At 41.4% G+C, this 15493-nt stretch overlaps 1 protein-coding gene and 1 long non-coding RNA gene across 16 annotated transcripts in view; one reads left to right on the top strand and one right to left on the bottom strand.

Moving 5' to 3' along the window:
* LOC309353598 (prostatic acid phosphatase-like) overlaps window positions 1-15493 on the top strand; it is a 220537-nt gene that overhangs the window by 204370 nt on the left and 674 nt on the right. For 12 of the 15 annotated variants that reach the window (XM_081883026.1, XM_081883025.1, XM_081883016.1 and 9 more), the window contains exons 2-10: window positions 6877-6972; window positions 8356-8442; window positions 9169-9321; window positions 10465-10566; window positions 11515-11619; window positions 12363-12495; window positions 13024-13106; window positions 14136-14242; window positions 14995-15176. In XM_081883026.1, coding sequence (XP_081739152.1) covers window positions 6877-6972; window positions 8356-8442; window positions 9169-9321; window positions 10465-10566; window positions 11515-11619; window positions 12363-12495; window positions 13024-13106; window positions 14136-14242; window positions 14995-15151 — 1023 coding nt within the window. In that variant the 3' untranslated portion in view covers window positions 15152-15176. Of the gene's footprint in view, window positions 1-3342; window positions 3454-3519; window positions 3645-3668; window positions 4219-6876; window positions 6973-8355; window positions 8443-9168; window positions 9322-10464; window positions 10567-11514; window positions 11620-12362; window positions 12496-13023; window positions 13107-14135; window positions 14243-14994; window positions 15177-15493 lie in introns of those variants that run through there. The other 3 variants (XM_081883018.1, XM_081883024.1, XM_081883020.1) reach the window with 3 other exon arrangements.
* Window positions 7271-8156, bottom strand: LOC309353663. Its single transcript, XR_014161987.1, has 2 exons — window positions 7704-8156; window positions 7271-7332 (listed from the first exon to the last, which is right to left on the bottom strand). It is a non-coding gene; the product is annotated as an uncharacterized lncRNA (long non-coding RNA).

The raw sequence follows: 15493 nt of genomic DNA, 5'->3' as shown, positions 1-15493 counted from the left end.
TACCTCCAGTAAAGTCTTGTGGGGAACTGAGATCATATTGGGATAAACTTGACCAACTACTCGAAAGTATTGACTCTCTGTCACCTAACCCTCGGATTATCTTGGGAGGTGACTTCAATGCCCGGATCGGCCTTGTTTCCCCACAAAATACAATATTATCTGGTCTAAACTTGGAGGATGAACCTGAAATCTGTCAGAAGGCAGCAATGGACACCACCTCTAATCGCGCTGGGAAACATCTTTGTGAACTTATAATAAAGCATAACCTTTTGTTATGCAATGGGCACGGTCAAGGGGATCAAGAGGGTTACTTTACCTTTACCTCCCCCAGAGGATTTACCAGCACCATAGATTATATCCTAACATCTAATAATGTGCCAGTTAACCGAGATACCTTCAGGATAATCCCTAGAGCTGAAAGTGACCACTTTCCACTTGAGTTATCTCTGACATTATTCTTTTCTCCTGCCTTTCCTAAATTATTGGATGAAACAGAATATCTGATACTTGGAAATAGAAGGTTAAAATGGAATGCACAGGTCCAAGAAAAAATGATTCAGATCCTGGATTCCCATGAATTTGCTTTATTAAAGGGGAAAATGTTGTTAGAATCAGGAAACGTAATTGGACTTTATGAGAACATAATCAACCAAATGCGCCCACTGATGACCACAGCTAGTGTGATAAAAAACAAAAAGTTTAAGAGACAGACTTGGTTTGATAAGGAATGTCAGAATAGCAAAAAATGCCTAGCTAGGGTACTTAGAAAATTGAAGTTAAAACAGGATAAGCACAATCCTGAACTACAAGCTGAGGTAGCCCAGTCACGAAACAACTATAAATTATTACTTAAAAGCAAGAAACAAATATATTATGAACAACAGTGGAAAGAATTGGGAGATGCAGCACTTCAGAAGGACTCACGGAAATTTTGGCATCTGGTCGCCCAAGGCACAAATGCGCTGGGCTACTCGTTAGAAGCATCTGTCCAAGGAAAGGATTGGGTGACATATTTTACAGAAATATATGGCCCCTGCCCTGACCTATCCCCACAAGTTTACTATACCCAGTTATCAGAACTGCGAGAATGGCCAGACGTCACGCCCAATCAAATTAAGAGGCTAATCGCAAGCCAACTAGCTAATAAAGCTCCAGGAGAAGACATGATCCCAATGGAGATCTATAAAATAAGACCTGATTTCTGGTCACCCATATTCGCAAAATTGTTTTCATACATTAACAGCTCAGGTCGTATACCTGAAGGGTGGAAGTTGAGCATAATTGCCCCAATCTATAAAAAGGGCGATAAGAAAAACCCTGCCAATTATAGACCCATTAGTTTGTTAGATGTAGCCTCCAAACTATATGCCAGGCTCCTTCTTGGGAGACTAGAAGAATGGGCAGATACAAATAAGGTGATATCTGAAGTCCAGGCAGGTTTCCAAAGAGGGAAATCCACATTGGACCAGTGCTTTGTGCTGAACTTTCTGCTATGTAAATACATCCATAACTTGAAGCAAAAATTATATGTTGCTTTTATCGATCTAAAGTCAGCTTTTGATACAGTCCCAAGACACGCTTTGTGGCAAAAATTGGAAAAGACAAACATAGATCTCCGTCTATTATTTCTCATCAAAACATTATATACTGACACATCAATACAAGTAAAGGTGGATCTGGCTGGCCATCTCACCACTAGAATTAAGACCACCACTGGAGTCAAACAGGGATGCATTTTGGCACCTTTCCTGTTCAATTTTTATATTAATGACATGGTTAAAGAACTGGAGGGCCTACAGTTTGCCCCTGTCACAATTCTTGACCAAAAACTCTCAGTTCTAATGTATGCTGATGACCTAGTACTTGTATCTAGAACCCAGGTGGGCCTGAGACAGCTGCTTGCAAAATTAAGTTCATATTGCATGAGGAATGCTTTATCTATAAACTATGACAAGACGCAGGTCATTGTATTTGGGAAGCGTTCCAAAAAGCATGTTTGGCACCTGGATGAACACATCATAAGCCAAGTAAATACGTTTAAATATCTGGGATTGATTTATTCAGAAACGGCATCTTGGAATACACAGCTATCCAATATCAAATTGCAAGCCTTTAAATCAGCAAAAGCCATTCTGAAATTCGCTGCATGTAAAGGTGGAAATCTGGTCAACCCAGCTCTATCTGTGTATAAAGCAAAAACAATGGCCCAGATTTTATATGGCGCAGAGGTTTGGGGTACCTCAAAGGTCTCCGGTCTGGAACCCCCACAGAATTATTTTTTAAGAGTTCTTTTAGGTTTACCCAAAGACGTGCAATCTGCCATGGTCAGGTTGGAAACTCACATGTTGAGCATAGAGAGCCAAATAGATAAAAGAATTCTCTGTTACTGGTTTAGAGTTCAACAGATGGACAACACTAGGCTACCAAAAAAATGCCTGATTGAGCTCTCAAATGGATTACCCTTTAAAAACTGGGTACATTACGCTGCCCAACTGATGGGCAAATATAATCTCTCAGTGACTGAGATTAAAGAACTCCCCTTATATTCACAGAAAAATAAAAACGATCTAAACTCTATGTGCACATCTACATGCGCCCCATTGTATTTTAAACTTAGAGAGGTCAACGAACACATATCTTATTTTAATGAATTGACTTTTGCTCAGCTTCGAAAAGCTTTCACAGAGCTACGACTAAATACAATAAGCTCTGCTTATAGAGATGGGAGACATAGAGGCATACCAAAAAACGAACGTGTTTGCATTAGGGGATGTTCTGAAGTAGAGGACCTTATGCATTATATCTTGCACTGTCCGTTATATAATGATGCAAGACAAAGATTTTTGGTACCTATAATGACAGGGTCCCCTGGCCAGAACCCCCTCGATATGATGTTATATCTCCTTGCAGACACAGATAAGTATGTGACCTGGCGGGTAGCACTTTTTGCAACTGCTGCCAGGAAAATTAGAGCAAATTATATAGCCAAGGTAGCCATTAACTGTAAAGGAGATGAATTTATTTGATCCTATCTATCTACCTCAGGCTATGCTCTATCTTTGTCACCAAACTCCGAGTATAAATTGCACACTGTATTAATGGATATTGTTTTAACATTAGTGACCATGTGATGATTTTAGCCTATGAATTTTATTGTTTAATGTTTTTACTTGTAAATTGGGGTACTTTTATAGCTTTGTTTAGAGTATGTAATGTTTTAATAATATAAATGTTTTAAGCCTTTTTTTACCAATTCAGTATATTTACTTTTAACTGTCAAATAATTCTGTGTACATTGCGGCAGCCTTTGGCTATGTGCAATAAAACTGACTGAGACTTATTTTCAGTTATTGAACATGTGTCTACGGAACCTTAATTAATGGAAAAGATTATGGCAACGTGTCCTTTCCTTAGAGCCATGAAATATAATTTCCATTTCCCTCAAGCAACCAGGTACGCTCGGTTCCTCTCTTGCAAATCTTAGGTGCCCTGTATTAGCTAAAGGGCATAATCCTGTGTCCAATTTCTGCTAAGTGCAAATGTTACTATGGTTCATTGGCGGTTGGGTCTGTTTCTACAATATTATGTACCTCAGCTTTTAAACATTCTCTTCTTCAATGAACACTTAACCTATGGAGATAATGGTATTGTGCTGTGCTGATGTGCTCCTTGACTGACCATGATTATTTGCCCATATGAATACTTCAATTGGCCATGAGATTATGCATCTGTACAGAATATCTTCTTCTTAATCATTTTTATTGGTTTTACATATACAAAGTTATAAGCGAAGAATCGTAAAGTATATTCATATAGAGATTCCTCCAAATCTCAGGACTTCCCTCCATCCCCTCCACGGGGTCCCATTTTAAACATTTAATACTGTACTCCATATTCTTCCACACTCCAATTTTTATATCAAACCATATTATCCATAGTAATTTTAACACTACAAGTAAAGTTAAAATCCTGCTTTTGTTTCCATCTGCTTACAGTGGTCTCCTAAATAGCTTATAATTTTTTCCCATTCTTTTATAAAGTTTTTGTCTTCTTGGTTTCTGAGTGTTCCTGTCAGTTTTGCCATCTCGACATAGTCCATCAGCTTGGTTGCCATTCTTCTCTGATAGGGACTTTGTCTTCTTTCCATATTTGGGCTAGTAGCATCAGGGCGGCTGTTTTATGTTGTTCCATACATAAAAAGTCTTTTCTGCTCCTTTGGTATGTCAGTACCTATAACTCCTAATAAAAAGGCTTCTGGGTTCTTAACAAAAGTTATTTTAAGCAATTTTTAAATTTCATAATATATCACCTCCCAGAAAGCTTTTATTACCTTACATGTCCGCCACATATGATAAAATGTACCTTTTTTACCTTTACATTTCCAGCAAATATTATTACTTGTCCTATACATTTTTGTACAGAATATCTTCTAAATAGGTTTGGGTTATTTTTACCACCATCACTGATATACCTTTGCCCTGAGTGACAACCAGTGTGGTGGGCGAGTGGTGTGTTTCTCCCCTCCTGGCAGCAATGCCACTATGTTTGCTTATTTATTTAGAAGATTTGCACTCCACCTACCGCTGGATTGAGCGGTCCTCAAGCAAGCTAGCAAAAGACCATAATAACATGAATGCATATGCACAAACTGAGCTGGGGATGGCAAGGGGTTGGGGGTAAGCTTCCTGCAGCTATTCCTTCTCTGGCCAATTGGAAAGGTCAAGGCTCCCCTTCAGTCTGCCATGATGTTCTTCCTGGAAGTCTGAGACTGCAACCTCCCCATTATCTTTGGTTCCCTGCCCATAAGCAGAGACCTAAGTGTCCTTCCTTTTGGAGAAAAGCAATGGGGCACAGCCTCCAGGCAAGTGTGGTCCTCCAGGCCTACAGAATTTGGCATTTCCTCCTTGACTATATTACAAAAATACATAAATCAGTAGCCATCAAGTTAAACTCCAAGATCAAATTTAGAGAGAGTCTCCACCCCTTGGTTTGCTCTTTATAAAACACAACTTTTCCCCTTCCTACCTTCACGAACTAGGTAATTCATAATTACTGCCAGGAGCAACGAGGTCAGTGATGCATCTGCTACGCAGTTTCAATAGCTGTGGCTTCGCCTTCTTCATCCTGTTCTTGGGTCTGCTTCTCCCAAGTATCACAGGAAGGGAACTGAAGCATGTTGCATTGGTAAGCATGAGGTCTTCTTTTCATTGCTAACAATGACCTTGACAGTGTTGATCTTTGCTGATCTTCTTTCTAAATGATGTTCCTGCGAATAATTTTATGCATTTTGACATGCCAAGTAGAATTTTTTTCAGAAGGTTTGTTTTTATGAGAAAATTTCTGAGCTTTTTCTCTTCCCTCCCCCCTTAAAAAATACCACTAGGAATATCCCACCCCTACCCCCTATTTCTCGAATCCCCGCGGCGGGGTGAGCTCCCGTCGTTCGGTCCCAGCTCCTGCCCACCTAGCAGTTCGAAAGCACCCTTAAGTGCAAGTAGATAAATAGGGACCGCTTTATAGTGGGAAGGTAAACGACGTTTCCGTGTGCTGCACTGGTGCTGGCTCGCCAGAGCAGCTTCGTCGTGCTGGCCACGTGACCCGGAAGTGTCTCCAGACAGCACTGGCCCCCGGCCTCTTCAGTGAGATGGGCGCACAACTCCAGAGTCGGTCACGACTGGCCCGTACGGTCAGAGGTACCTTTACCTCTACCTTTTCCCCCCTACTTCTAACCATATTTTGTGGTTGCCATCTTTCCATTATTCCCATTCCACACAATGCTTTTGATGAATGATGCTAAGTACCACCACACACAAAAAGCATTGTTTAAAGGACAGGGTATAAAATGTCTAAACAAGCAAGCAAGTATACAAACCAGAGCTTGAACAAAATACTGTCTAATTGAATTTAAACTCTCGATTTTTCTGGTCAGCTTTATGAAGAACACACAATGAACTTGTAAGTGTTCAGTACATACAATATTTCACTTGACATCTGAATGTCAATGCCCAACAGTCAGCAGATTCTGCAATGCATGTTTTCTGAATATGAGAAAATTTTATATTCCCTTTTTGCTTCCTTTTTCCAACTGTACAGCACTAAATATCACTTATTCTTTGCAGTATACAACAGTATTATTGACAGTCTTCCTTTTGTAGATACCCACCCACAAAGTCTGTTAGCTCTAGAATAGGGTTTCCCAAACTGTGGTCCATGCCCTTCCTTCAGGTGGTCTGCAACATGTCCTCATGAAGTATTCATAATGATTTTGAATACTTATTTTATTTCTTCCATTGTTTTTCAGTTTGAATTATATGAAATGCAAAGTGTAGTACAATAAGATATAAGACATGACAAAGCACTAAAAATATAATTAAAAATTATACAGCACAGAGCAGATTGCAAGCACTACAGTAGTTAATAAAAACCATTCAGTGGTCCACCAAGACCATCAGCAGTTTTCAAATGGTCCAGGAGAAACCACTGCTCTAGAAATTCCTGACATACATTGTGTTCTCCTCTCAAAAGGACAAAAACTAAATTCAAAATACAGCTGTATTAGCGAATCCCCTTCAACCTCTCAGCCGTGCACAGAATTGCTGAGGCACAGGACTGCTAAGAGATATTCTGGCGGCTTTTTCCTAGTGCATTTCTCTGATAGACGAAGGCTATAATATTATAGCCACTTACTTAAAAAGCAGGACCTATTGAATTCAAGTCATTGGGACTTCTGAGTAGACAGGCATGGGGTAATGTTGTGAGAGAGTTGTGTGCTTCACATTTAGAGTGGCAGCAGGGCAGCTAATATTTAATTCTGATAGATTGCAGCCAATTCTATTTTCTATGAAAACTAATGCAATCTTCAAAACATTTCACCAGGTTTACCGGCATGGCGACAGAAGCCCTCTTTCAACTTTTCCCACTAATGTGGTCAACGAAGACGTCTGGCCACAAGGATATGGACAGCTCACAACGGTCTGATAATGCTCTAAGAAATGAAAACGTATTTTGTTGATTTGTTTGCCTTTATATAATACTCATTAAGATACTAATTATTAGTTTTATTATTTTATTTAACAGAATGGCTATACTGCTCAAACGTCCAAATCTCTACAAAGCTTCTGAAACTTCTGAAACGTTGTTATTTATTATTTCAGGCTCCAATAATAGCAATGCCCATTTCAGTACAATGTACACAAACAGTAATATAATTTATATATGGTCCACTAACCCAAATTACAGAATGTTAACTACATAAATTTATTTAAAAAAAAACAAAACAAAGAGCAATCATAGTCTAAGGTCAATTGTAGCATTTAGAAATTTTGCAACGTTCTAATCTTTTGCTGGGACGCGGGTGGCACTGTGGGTAAAACCTCAGCGCCTAGGACTTGCCGATCGTCAGGTCGGCGGTTCGAATCCCCGTGGTGGGGTACGCTCCCCTTGCTCAGTCCCAGCGCCTGCCACCCTAGCAGTTCGAAAGCACCTCCGGGTGCAAGTAGATAAATAGGGACCACTTACTAGCGGGAAGGTAAATGGCGTTTCCATGTGCTGCACTGGCTCGTCAGATGCAGCTTGTCACGCTGGCCACGTGACCCGGAAGTGTCTTCGGACAGCGCTGGCCCCCGTCCTCTTAAGCGAGATGGGCGCGCAACCCCAGAGTCGGACACGACTGGCCCGTACGGGCAGGGGTACCTTTCCTTTACCTAATCTTTTGCTGCTGTTGAGCATGGGTTCCACCTTCCTCACCCCAAACTGAGTCCTTAGAAACGACACTTCCTCATGAGGTAGTGTTGTTCCAAGAATATTGCTGTGGGCAAGAAGGGAAAAGCCATGCATCAAGCAGGATGTGGAATGGCAACAAAACATTGTTTAGAAGAAGAAAACCTGATGCCACCATCATAAGCCCCCGCTCAACGAAGAGCAGTGAACATTTTACTCCCAGGCTACAGAAGTTGCCAAAATGCAGCTCCCACTACCATAGTCCCCAGTTTGGGCTGTGAATGTAAATGGCGTTCATAACCCAGCTCTAGAACAATGCCAGTGATCTGAGAGCTACAGCCATATCAGCACACATCCATAACTTGTAACAGAATCTGGTCCAGCCTCTTTTTTCAGTCTTGGAGACCTGCCACAAATCTAGATGTTAACCTTGTTCTCCTGGTGCTGCGGAAAGGAACAGGCCGAAATTCAGAGCTTAGCTTTTTCATGATGATGTAATGTACACCCAACACCGCGAGCCTAGAATACACAAAGTGTTCCTTTATCCGTTGAAATAGGCAGAAGTAGCTTGGAGGGGACGGTAAATTGCATCAATGAGTTTTACATGCATACTTTTCCTTTTCCTTTTCCCCACAGCGTGGAATGCAGCAGCAATACTCGTTGGGTCAACTCATAAAGGAGAGATATAGGGACTTCTTAAGTGATGAATACAAGCGAAAGGAAGCAAGTATTGGAACTAACTTCCCCGTTTTCTCAGCAATAACATTTATACTAATATAATGTTAGGGTCAAACTATGATGATGATGATGATAATAATAATAATAATAATAATAATAATAATAATAATAATAATAATAATAATTTTATTTATATCCTGCCCTCCCCAGCCGAAGCCGGGCTCAGAGCGGCTAACCACAGTAAAAGTAACACAGTTTACATAAAATCACAATCAATTAATTGAAATACATTCTAAAATCAATTCATTCTAAAATGCCGCTTAGCTATGGATGAGTTTCCCCATGCTTGTTGGATTGGGACAAGCAAATAGAAGCAGAAGTGTAGTGATTTCCACCATGTGTTCAAAATTTACTCATAATTGTAATCCCCACAAGCCTAGCAGCATCCACGGTGACTTTCCATCGCCAACCTTTCCCCTCCTTACAATGGCTACTATGATCATTGCAGCAGAGAGGGCGAGAAAAGGTGAAAGACCCTGTCTTTCCTTTCCCGTGTCCTCCTGGTTCTGTCCTTCCCCTCCCACTGGATTTCCAGTTAGGAGCTGGGGCACAGACAGAAAAAGAAGACAGCAGTCACCAGAACAGCAACCCTGAAAGTGGGTTGGTGTGGGTATACAAGTTAGATCTAAACCTCCCCCTGTGGAAAACAACCATCTAGGATCAAAACAACAATACCATCCTGAGCCACTCTTTCATTTTTTCCCTTCTCAGATTTATGTCCGAAGTACAGATTATGATCGAACCATTATGAGTGCTCAAGCCAATCTGGCCGGACTCTTTCCTCCTAAAGAAAACCAAATCTGGAACAAAAAGATCACTTGGCAACCAGTTCCAGTTCATACTGTGCCATGTTCAGAGGAAAGGGTAAGGAAATGTGTGGTATTTTTAACCTTTTCCACTCCCAGTTCAATGGAAACATGGCAACCTGAGAGGTGAATATTTCACTTAAATAGAGAGATAAATAGAGATAAGAGAGAGAGAAGTCTTGGAGTTATAATGCAGCGTTAGAGCTTCTATTTGCAAAAACCAGCTGTAAAGGTAAAGGGACCCCTGACCATTAGGTCCAGTCGTGATCAACTCTGGGGTTGCGGCACTCATCTCGCTTTATTGGCCGAGGGAGCCGGCGTACAGCTTCCAGGTCATGTGGCCAGCATGACTAAGCCGCTTCTGGCGAACCAGAGCAGCAAACGGAAACACCGTTTACCTTCCCGCCGGAGCGGTACCTATTTATCTACTTGCACTTTGACGTGCTTTCGAACTGCTAGTTGGCAGGAGCTGGGACCAAACAACGGGAGCTCACCCCGTCACGGGGATTCGAACTGCCGACCTTCTGACTGGCAAGTCCTAGGCTCTGTGGTTTAACCCACAGCGCCACCCACGTCCCACCAAGGGCCCATGGACCAAGGCCATGGGCATGGGGAAGGTAGTCTGTGACGGCACTTGGAGTTTAAATGCACCAGCAGAAGTTGCAGTGTGCATTAAGACCCCTACTCGGAGGGGCACACTTGACCCTTGCTGCAGTCACACTCTGAGTATGGAAGATAAGAAAGTGAAGTTTCTTGTAGGAAATATTTGTTGGATACCACAGATCCTAGGTGCAGCTGAGGTAAATGTACAAAGAACCATGCTTGCTCTTCCATCTCTGCAGTAGAGCGAGAAAGGAAAAATAACTCCTTTCAATGGTGGGGTGAAGAAGGAGGAAGTGAGGTCAGCAGCCCTGAGAGTATCAGTCTGAAGAAAGGTCAGCACTGAAAGTCTAGCAAGCATGGAGGCTCTACTTTCTATCTCCATGCAAACCCACCAAGCCTTTAGCACAAGCCGCCCCTGACCAAGGCAACTTTTTGCAACAGAAAAAATGGGAGTTCTAATCACACGCTACTGGCTGGTTGCTCTTCAAGCATCTTCCCACTAATAATCTGAATTTAGGATGGACATATGTATTATACACAGGCAGATGACAATATGAGGAGGTCTTTTTAGCTGATATGTTTCATTTCATTTCATTAGTTGTTGCATTATCCTGTTCGTGCTCCATGTCCAAAGTTCGGTCAGCTTCTAAAGGAAACTTTTGGATCCAAAACAGTCCAGGAAAAACTGAAAAGTCAAATGGTAAGAAATGGAAAGGGAAAATCCTATGGCTGCAATCCATGCGAGTAAATCCCACTGAAATCAATGGTGCTTACTTCTGAGTAGACATACCTCAGAATGTGCTGCAAATGTCTGATAAGACAGCCAAATGCCTTTTGTTTCTTGATGTGACGTCTATTTTTCCTCATTATAAATTTTCCTCATTATAAAGTTGACTGGAGCTCAACAAACCCACCATTCATATCCTATGTCTCCAAGGCAATCTAAATCTTTCCCATCTCACAGTCGAAATGACCATTGCATGGGTCAGCTGAAACCTGACTGGTCCAGAAAAATGGCAGTCAATTTTATTTCTGCTGCTGTCTTCAGGGGCCATTGAGCATACTCAAAAGCACTCTGCTTGCCTATTAACGTCTTTGTTATGTACTGAGTTGAATAGGATCCAAAATGCAGCAGTCTGATTGGTCCTAGAACAATAGGATTCAGAATGCAGCAGTCTGATTGGTCCTAGAACAATGCAGCAGTATGATGGGTCCGCAGGAGCACCCTATCCAGCTCCAGGCGGAAGTGAATCCACAACCTGATTGGGCTACAGGAGAATCCTGGAATTAACTAATCACGTGCGGCCCATTTTGTAAATAATGTGTATAAAGCACATATTTGGAGGGAACTTTCATTCCTCACTACTATGAGCTGAATAAAGAGCATGAAATCCACACTCGACTCCAAGTATATTTCAGTCTTGTTTGCCAATAGCTTTCAAACCCCTTATGCTCCTCAAGATCAAGCTCTGAAAGCCCACCGTTTAATTCTGTCCTCTAAGACTGGGGGCTACTGCAGCACCCCCACATTATGGAACTGGCAGGGCAAAACTCTGCCCCATTAAAAAATGACAGTCACTGCAGGATCAGGCCCTACCATTCATTTGCACTTACTGGTTCATTAATCCTTCTGCTCTTTATCTTTCAGCCATTTCTAGGTCAATTAGCATCTAACCTGGGATACGATATGAAGGCTCTTCTGGATTTTAACAATCACAAACTCTGGAATGCGTATGATGCTTTACTTGTTCAGGTAATTTCTAGCAAACCTATGTGAAACTCATTCAGCCCCAACAAAAAAGACCAAGGGGTTTAGGACGAGGTCAGGTGGCACATGGCAGATAAAAGCCACACTTGTGGCAAGGTCATTGACGATCCTGCTTTCAATATTATTTGTGCTGGAGGCTGCTTTAACCATAGTAGCAGAAGCTGCAGTGGTCCAAGCTACTGTTTACATTGTGGATGAGGAACCATTTTCAGCTTCAGGGATACATTTCCATCCAGGAAACCTTCCAAGGTAGGACCACGTATCAGTGGTGGTTTTAGGAGGCAAGGTTGTGTAGAGCTATAAATGTACATTTTACCTTTGTGCGGTTCTCAACCTGTGGGTCCCCAGATGTTATTGGACTACAACTCCCACCATCCCTGAGCTCTAGCCTTGCTAGCTAGGGGTGATGGGAGTTGTAGTTCAACAACATCTGGGGACCCACAGGTTGAGAAAGGCTGCTACACACACACAAAACCACACACACACCTCTCTATGCTCCATATAAGAGATATTGTGGAAATTTATTTAGACCAAATCCCCTCTCGTTGTAATATGGTTTTATTGGCTGGCTGTGAGCCATTTTGTGTGGGCCCCAATGTGGCATGGAATGGGTTTTCCTATATAGAAACATGAAGGTCTGTGAAAACAACAGAACAGATGAGAGTGAGAGAGCAAAGGCATGGCTGATAGATGAATCACCACCCGCTTTTATTTCTTTTCAACTGTAGAAAAAACATAAGCAGCCATTACCAGCCTGGGCTACTGACGAAGTCATGAACAATTTGAAAGATCTTTTGGCATTTTCCTTGAATGCAATGTTTGGGATACACGAAAGAGAAAAGAAATCACGACTACAAGGAGGTAAGAAAAAGCAAAACAAAGCCCGCATCTTTCTATATGGCATGCATATTATCTAAAGCAGGAGCAACTAACTTATCTTGGTTCAAGGGCTGCATTGAAGGCTGGACACTCAGAGAGACCAAGTACTGCAAGCCTCATGTGTAGACACAAAGGCTGGATTTAGACTCATTAAAAGAAACATTTCAGGAAAACGCATTATAAAGCTTATAGTGGGAAGTCACGTTGCCAAAGGGTCTAACTCTACAGCGCCATTGGTGTCCCAATGTTATAGTGCATTTAAAACCCTTCCTTCCTTTGCTAATGTAGCTGAGTCCAAAGTCACATTCCTATGTGTATATAGACCAACTCAGCACCCATATTGTATCCCCTTCAACTGTCCCAATTGAATTGGGAGTATTACTAGAATGTTAGAACTTCTCTGCATCAGCTTAAAAAAAACGTCTTTGCCAATTTGCCTTAACAATTGGTTAAAGATAAAAGGGCTTCTTGGTTTCACCAGCATTTGTATTCCTTTCCATCACCATTAAGGTCTCCTTGTGAAAGATATTTTGAATAAGATGACAGAGGCTACTGAGTCCACTGATGGAAGAAAAATGTTAATGTATTCAGCCGTAAGTATGAACATTTTAAATTGACCAAACATTCTGTAGCTCGCATTCTCCTGCTACTTTTTGGCTCCCCTCTTGAAGCAGACTATTTGGAAATGTGATTTGTCTACTCAAGTAACATTATGCGCATCACATCTTTTAAAAACAGGGTTGAAAAACGGAGTGTCACTTTTTACTTTGAAGGGGAAACAGTTATGCTCTTGATGAGTCGCCCTACCCTCCTGGTCTGGATTGGGCCACATTCTGTACATTATCTTTGGGGGGCTGTAGGGAGAGATTTGGGTAGGAAAACTGCATAGCCCTCCAGCCCAAATCAGGGTCCCAACACAGCTCATGTTCCTGCAAAATAAAAGTAATTACAAAGAGAAAGAGAGAGAGATGATTGACATAAGGTTTCATCAATACTGAAGGCAGCCTCAGAGCTACAAATGTGAAGAAACTACATGTTAAAATACTAAATTAGCTGACTGTCTGGAACTAGCCTAAGGTCTTACATTCCCATTTTGTTGCACATTTCATTCCCTTTAGTGCCTGCTTGGATTATTTGCAAGCATGATCCCTTTGCAATATCACACGTCCTAGAGACCATAATGAGGCCCTTGTCTAAAACGGCGTCTTTGAAACTAGCAGAGTCTGAGATAAGAACTCTCTTTCTATATATTCATATGTACACATATGTACACACACAAAAACTTATGTCATAAAAGTTATAACGAATTCTTTTTTCTCCCTTTTATAGCATGGTACCACAATAGTTGCTCTCCAAGTAGCACTCAATGTTTTCAACGTAAAGCTACCTCCATACGCGGCCTGTCTATTGGATAGGTTTGATCTTCTTGCAGTCCATGGGACTCTCAAGAGTCTCCTCTAGCACCATAATTCAAAAGCTTCAATTATTCGGCGATCAGCCTTCTTTATGGTTCAGCTCTCACTTCCATACATCACTACACATATGTACACATACACATATGTACACACCCCCAAAATTCTGTCATAAAAGTTATAAGAAATTCTTTTTTCTCCCTTTTATAGCATGATACCACAATAGTTGCTCTCCAAGTAGCACTCAATGTTTTCAAGGTAAAGCTACCTCCATACGCGGCCTGTCTATTTTTTGAGCTATATAAAGAAGACAGTGGGTAAATATGAACTCGTATATTCAATAATTATCAGTGATTTATTGGGTAAGCATCTGCAAATTCACTCATCTTCTCAAACACAGTATTTCTTCTCACAATTCCTGCACTGCTGAAATGGGTCAAAAATCAGTTGTGTTCCCTCTGCGTTTGAGCTTGACATCTGGCTGTTCAAAATGCTATTGAAAAATTATTTCATAGCTGAGTGGCTGAAGTGTGCATACCTTTGAAAGACAGAAAGGGGTTGAAAGGGTTGAGTCACACTTTGTGCCAAATCTACAATATTGATCATTGATGCAGAGCTGAGAAACCCCAATTAAATCATAATTACTTGAAACAGCAGGTTAGAATTGGGCAACAATGAAAAGGTGTCATGGGCCTCCCAAATGAAAGACTGAGAGATGCTCAAAAGAAGAGAGGTTGTCTACTCACTTTTTCCTAACTTTTCTCGATTATTAAAGAAAAACAAGACTAAATTCCACAAAATATCCAATTTCATGAAAGGATTTGTTAGACTACATCCAAAACAATAGTGCAATTCTAGTCACACTTAATGGGTCATAAGCCCCACTGGGACTCACCTCTGAGACAACATGTGTATGATTATGCCTCAACGCACTTAATAGAGAAGAATCCCAACTGAACACAATGAAATTTCCATTTTTAAGTTTGGAATAGAGTAGTTGCTTTGGAAGACGATCATCAGGCATCCGCACAACATAATGCTCTTAATGACCTACATTTCTTCTTTTCAGTGAGTTCACCATTGAGATGCACTATCGGGCCAAAAAAAACCATCCACCCCAAGCTCTTGTTTTGCCGGGCTGTGAAGCGGCTTGCCCCTTGCAGAAGTTTAAAGAACTGGTTTCTCCTGTCATACCAGACGACTGGCAAGCAGAATGTAATCGTTAATGTAGGATGGCATCATAAATGAGAGGTAAGATAGGTAGCAGGGTTGATGCCAACACATATAAAACCGATGCATCAACATTCAGTTTCTCAGCTTGACCTTCCTCACAACACCCCTATGAGGTAGATGAGGATGAATGGCCCAAGGTCAAACAGTGCACTTCATGAGGCTACCTTTGACCGTGACTCGGAAACTGCAACTAATCCCGAATGTGGCAGCTAAATTGGTGTCTGGGAACGGCCACAGGGACCATATAACACCAATCCTGAAAGACCCACGTTGGCTTCCAGTATGTTTCCGAGCACAATTCAAAATGTTGGTGCTGATCTTTAAAGCCCTAAACG

Source organism: Podarcis melisellensis (genome assembly GCF_964234715.1).
Source record: "Podarcis melisellensis genome assembly, chromosome: 12".
Taxonomy (NCBI): domain Eukaryota; kingdom Metazoa; phylum Chordata; class Lepidosauria; order Squamata; family Lacertidae; genus Podarcis; species Podarcis melisellensis.
The sequence above is the reverse complement of the archived record's forward strand: the minus strand, read 5'-3'. Positions and strand labels throughout refer to the sequence as shown.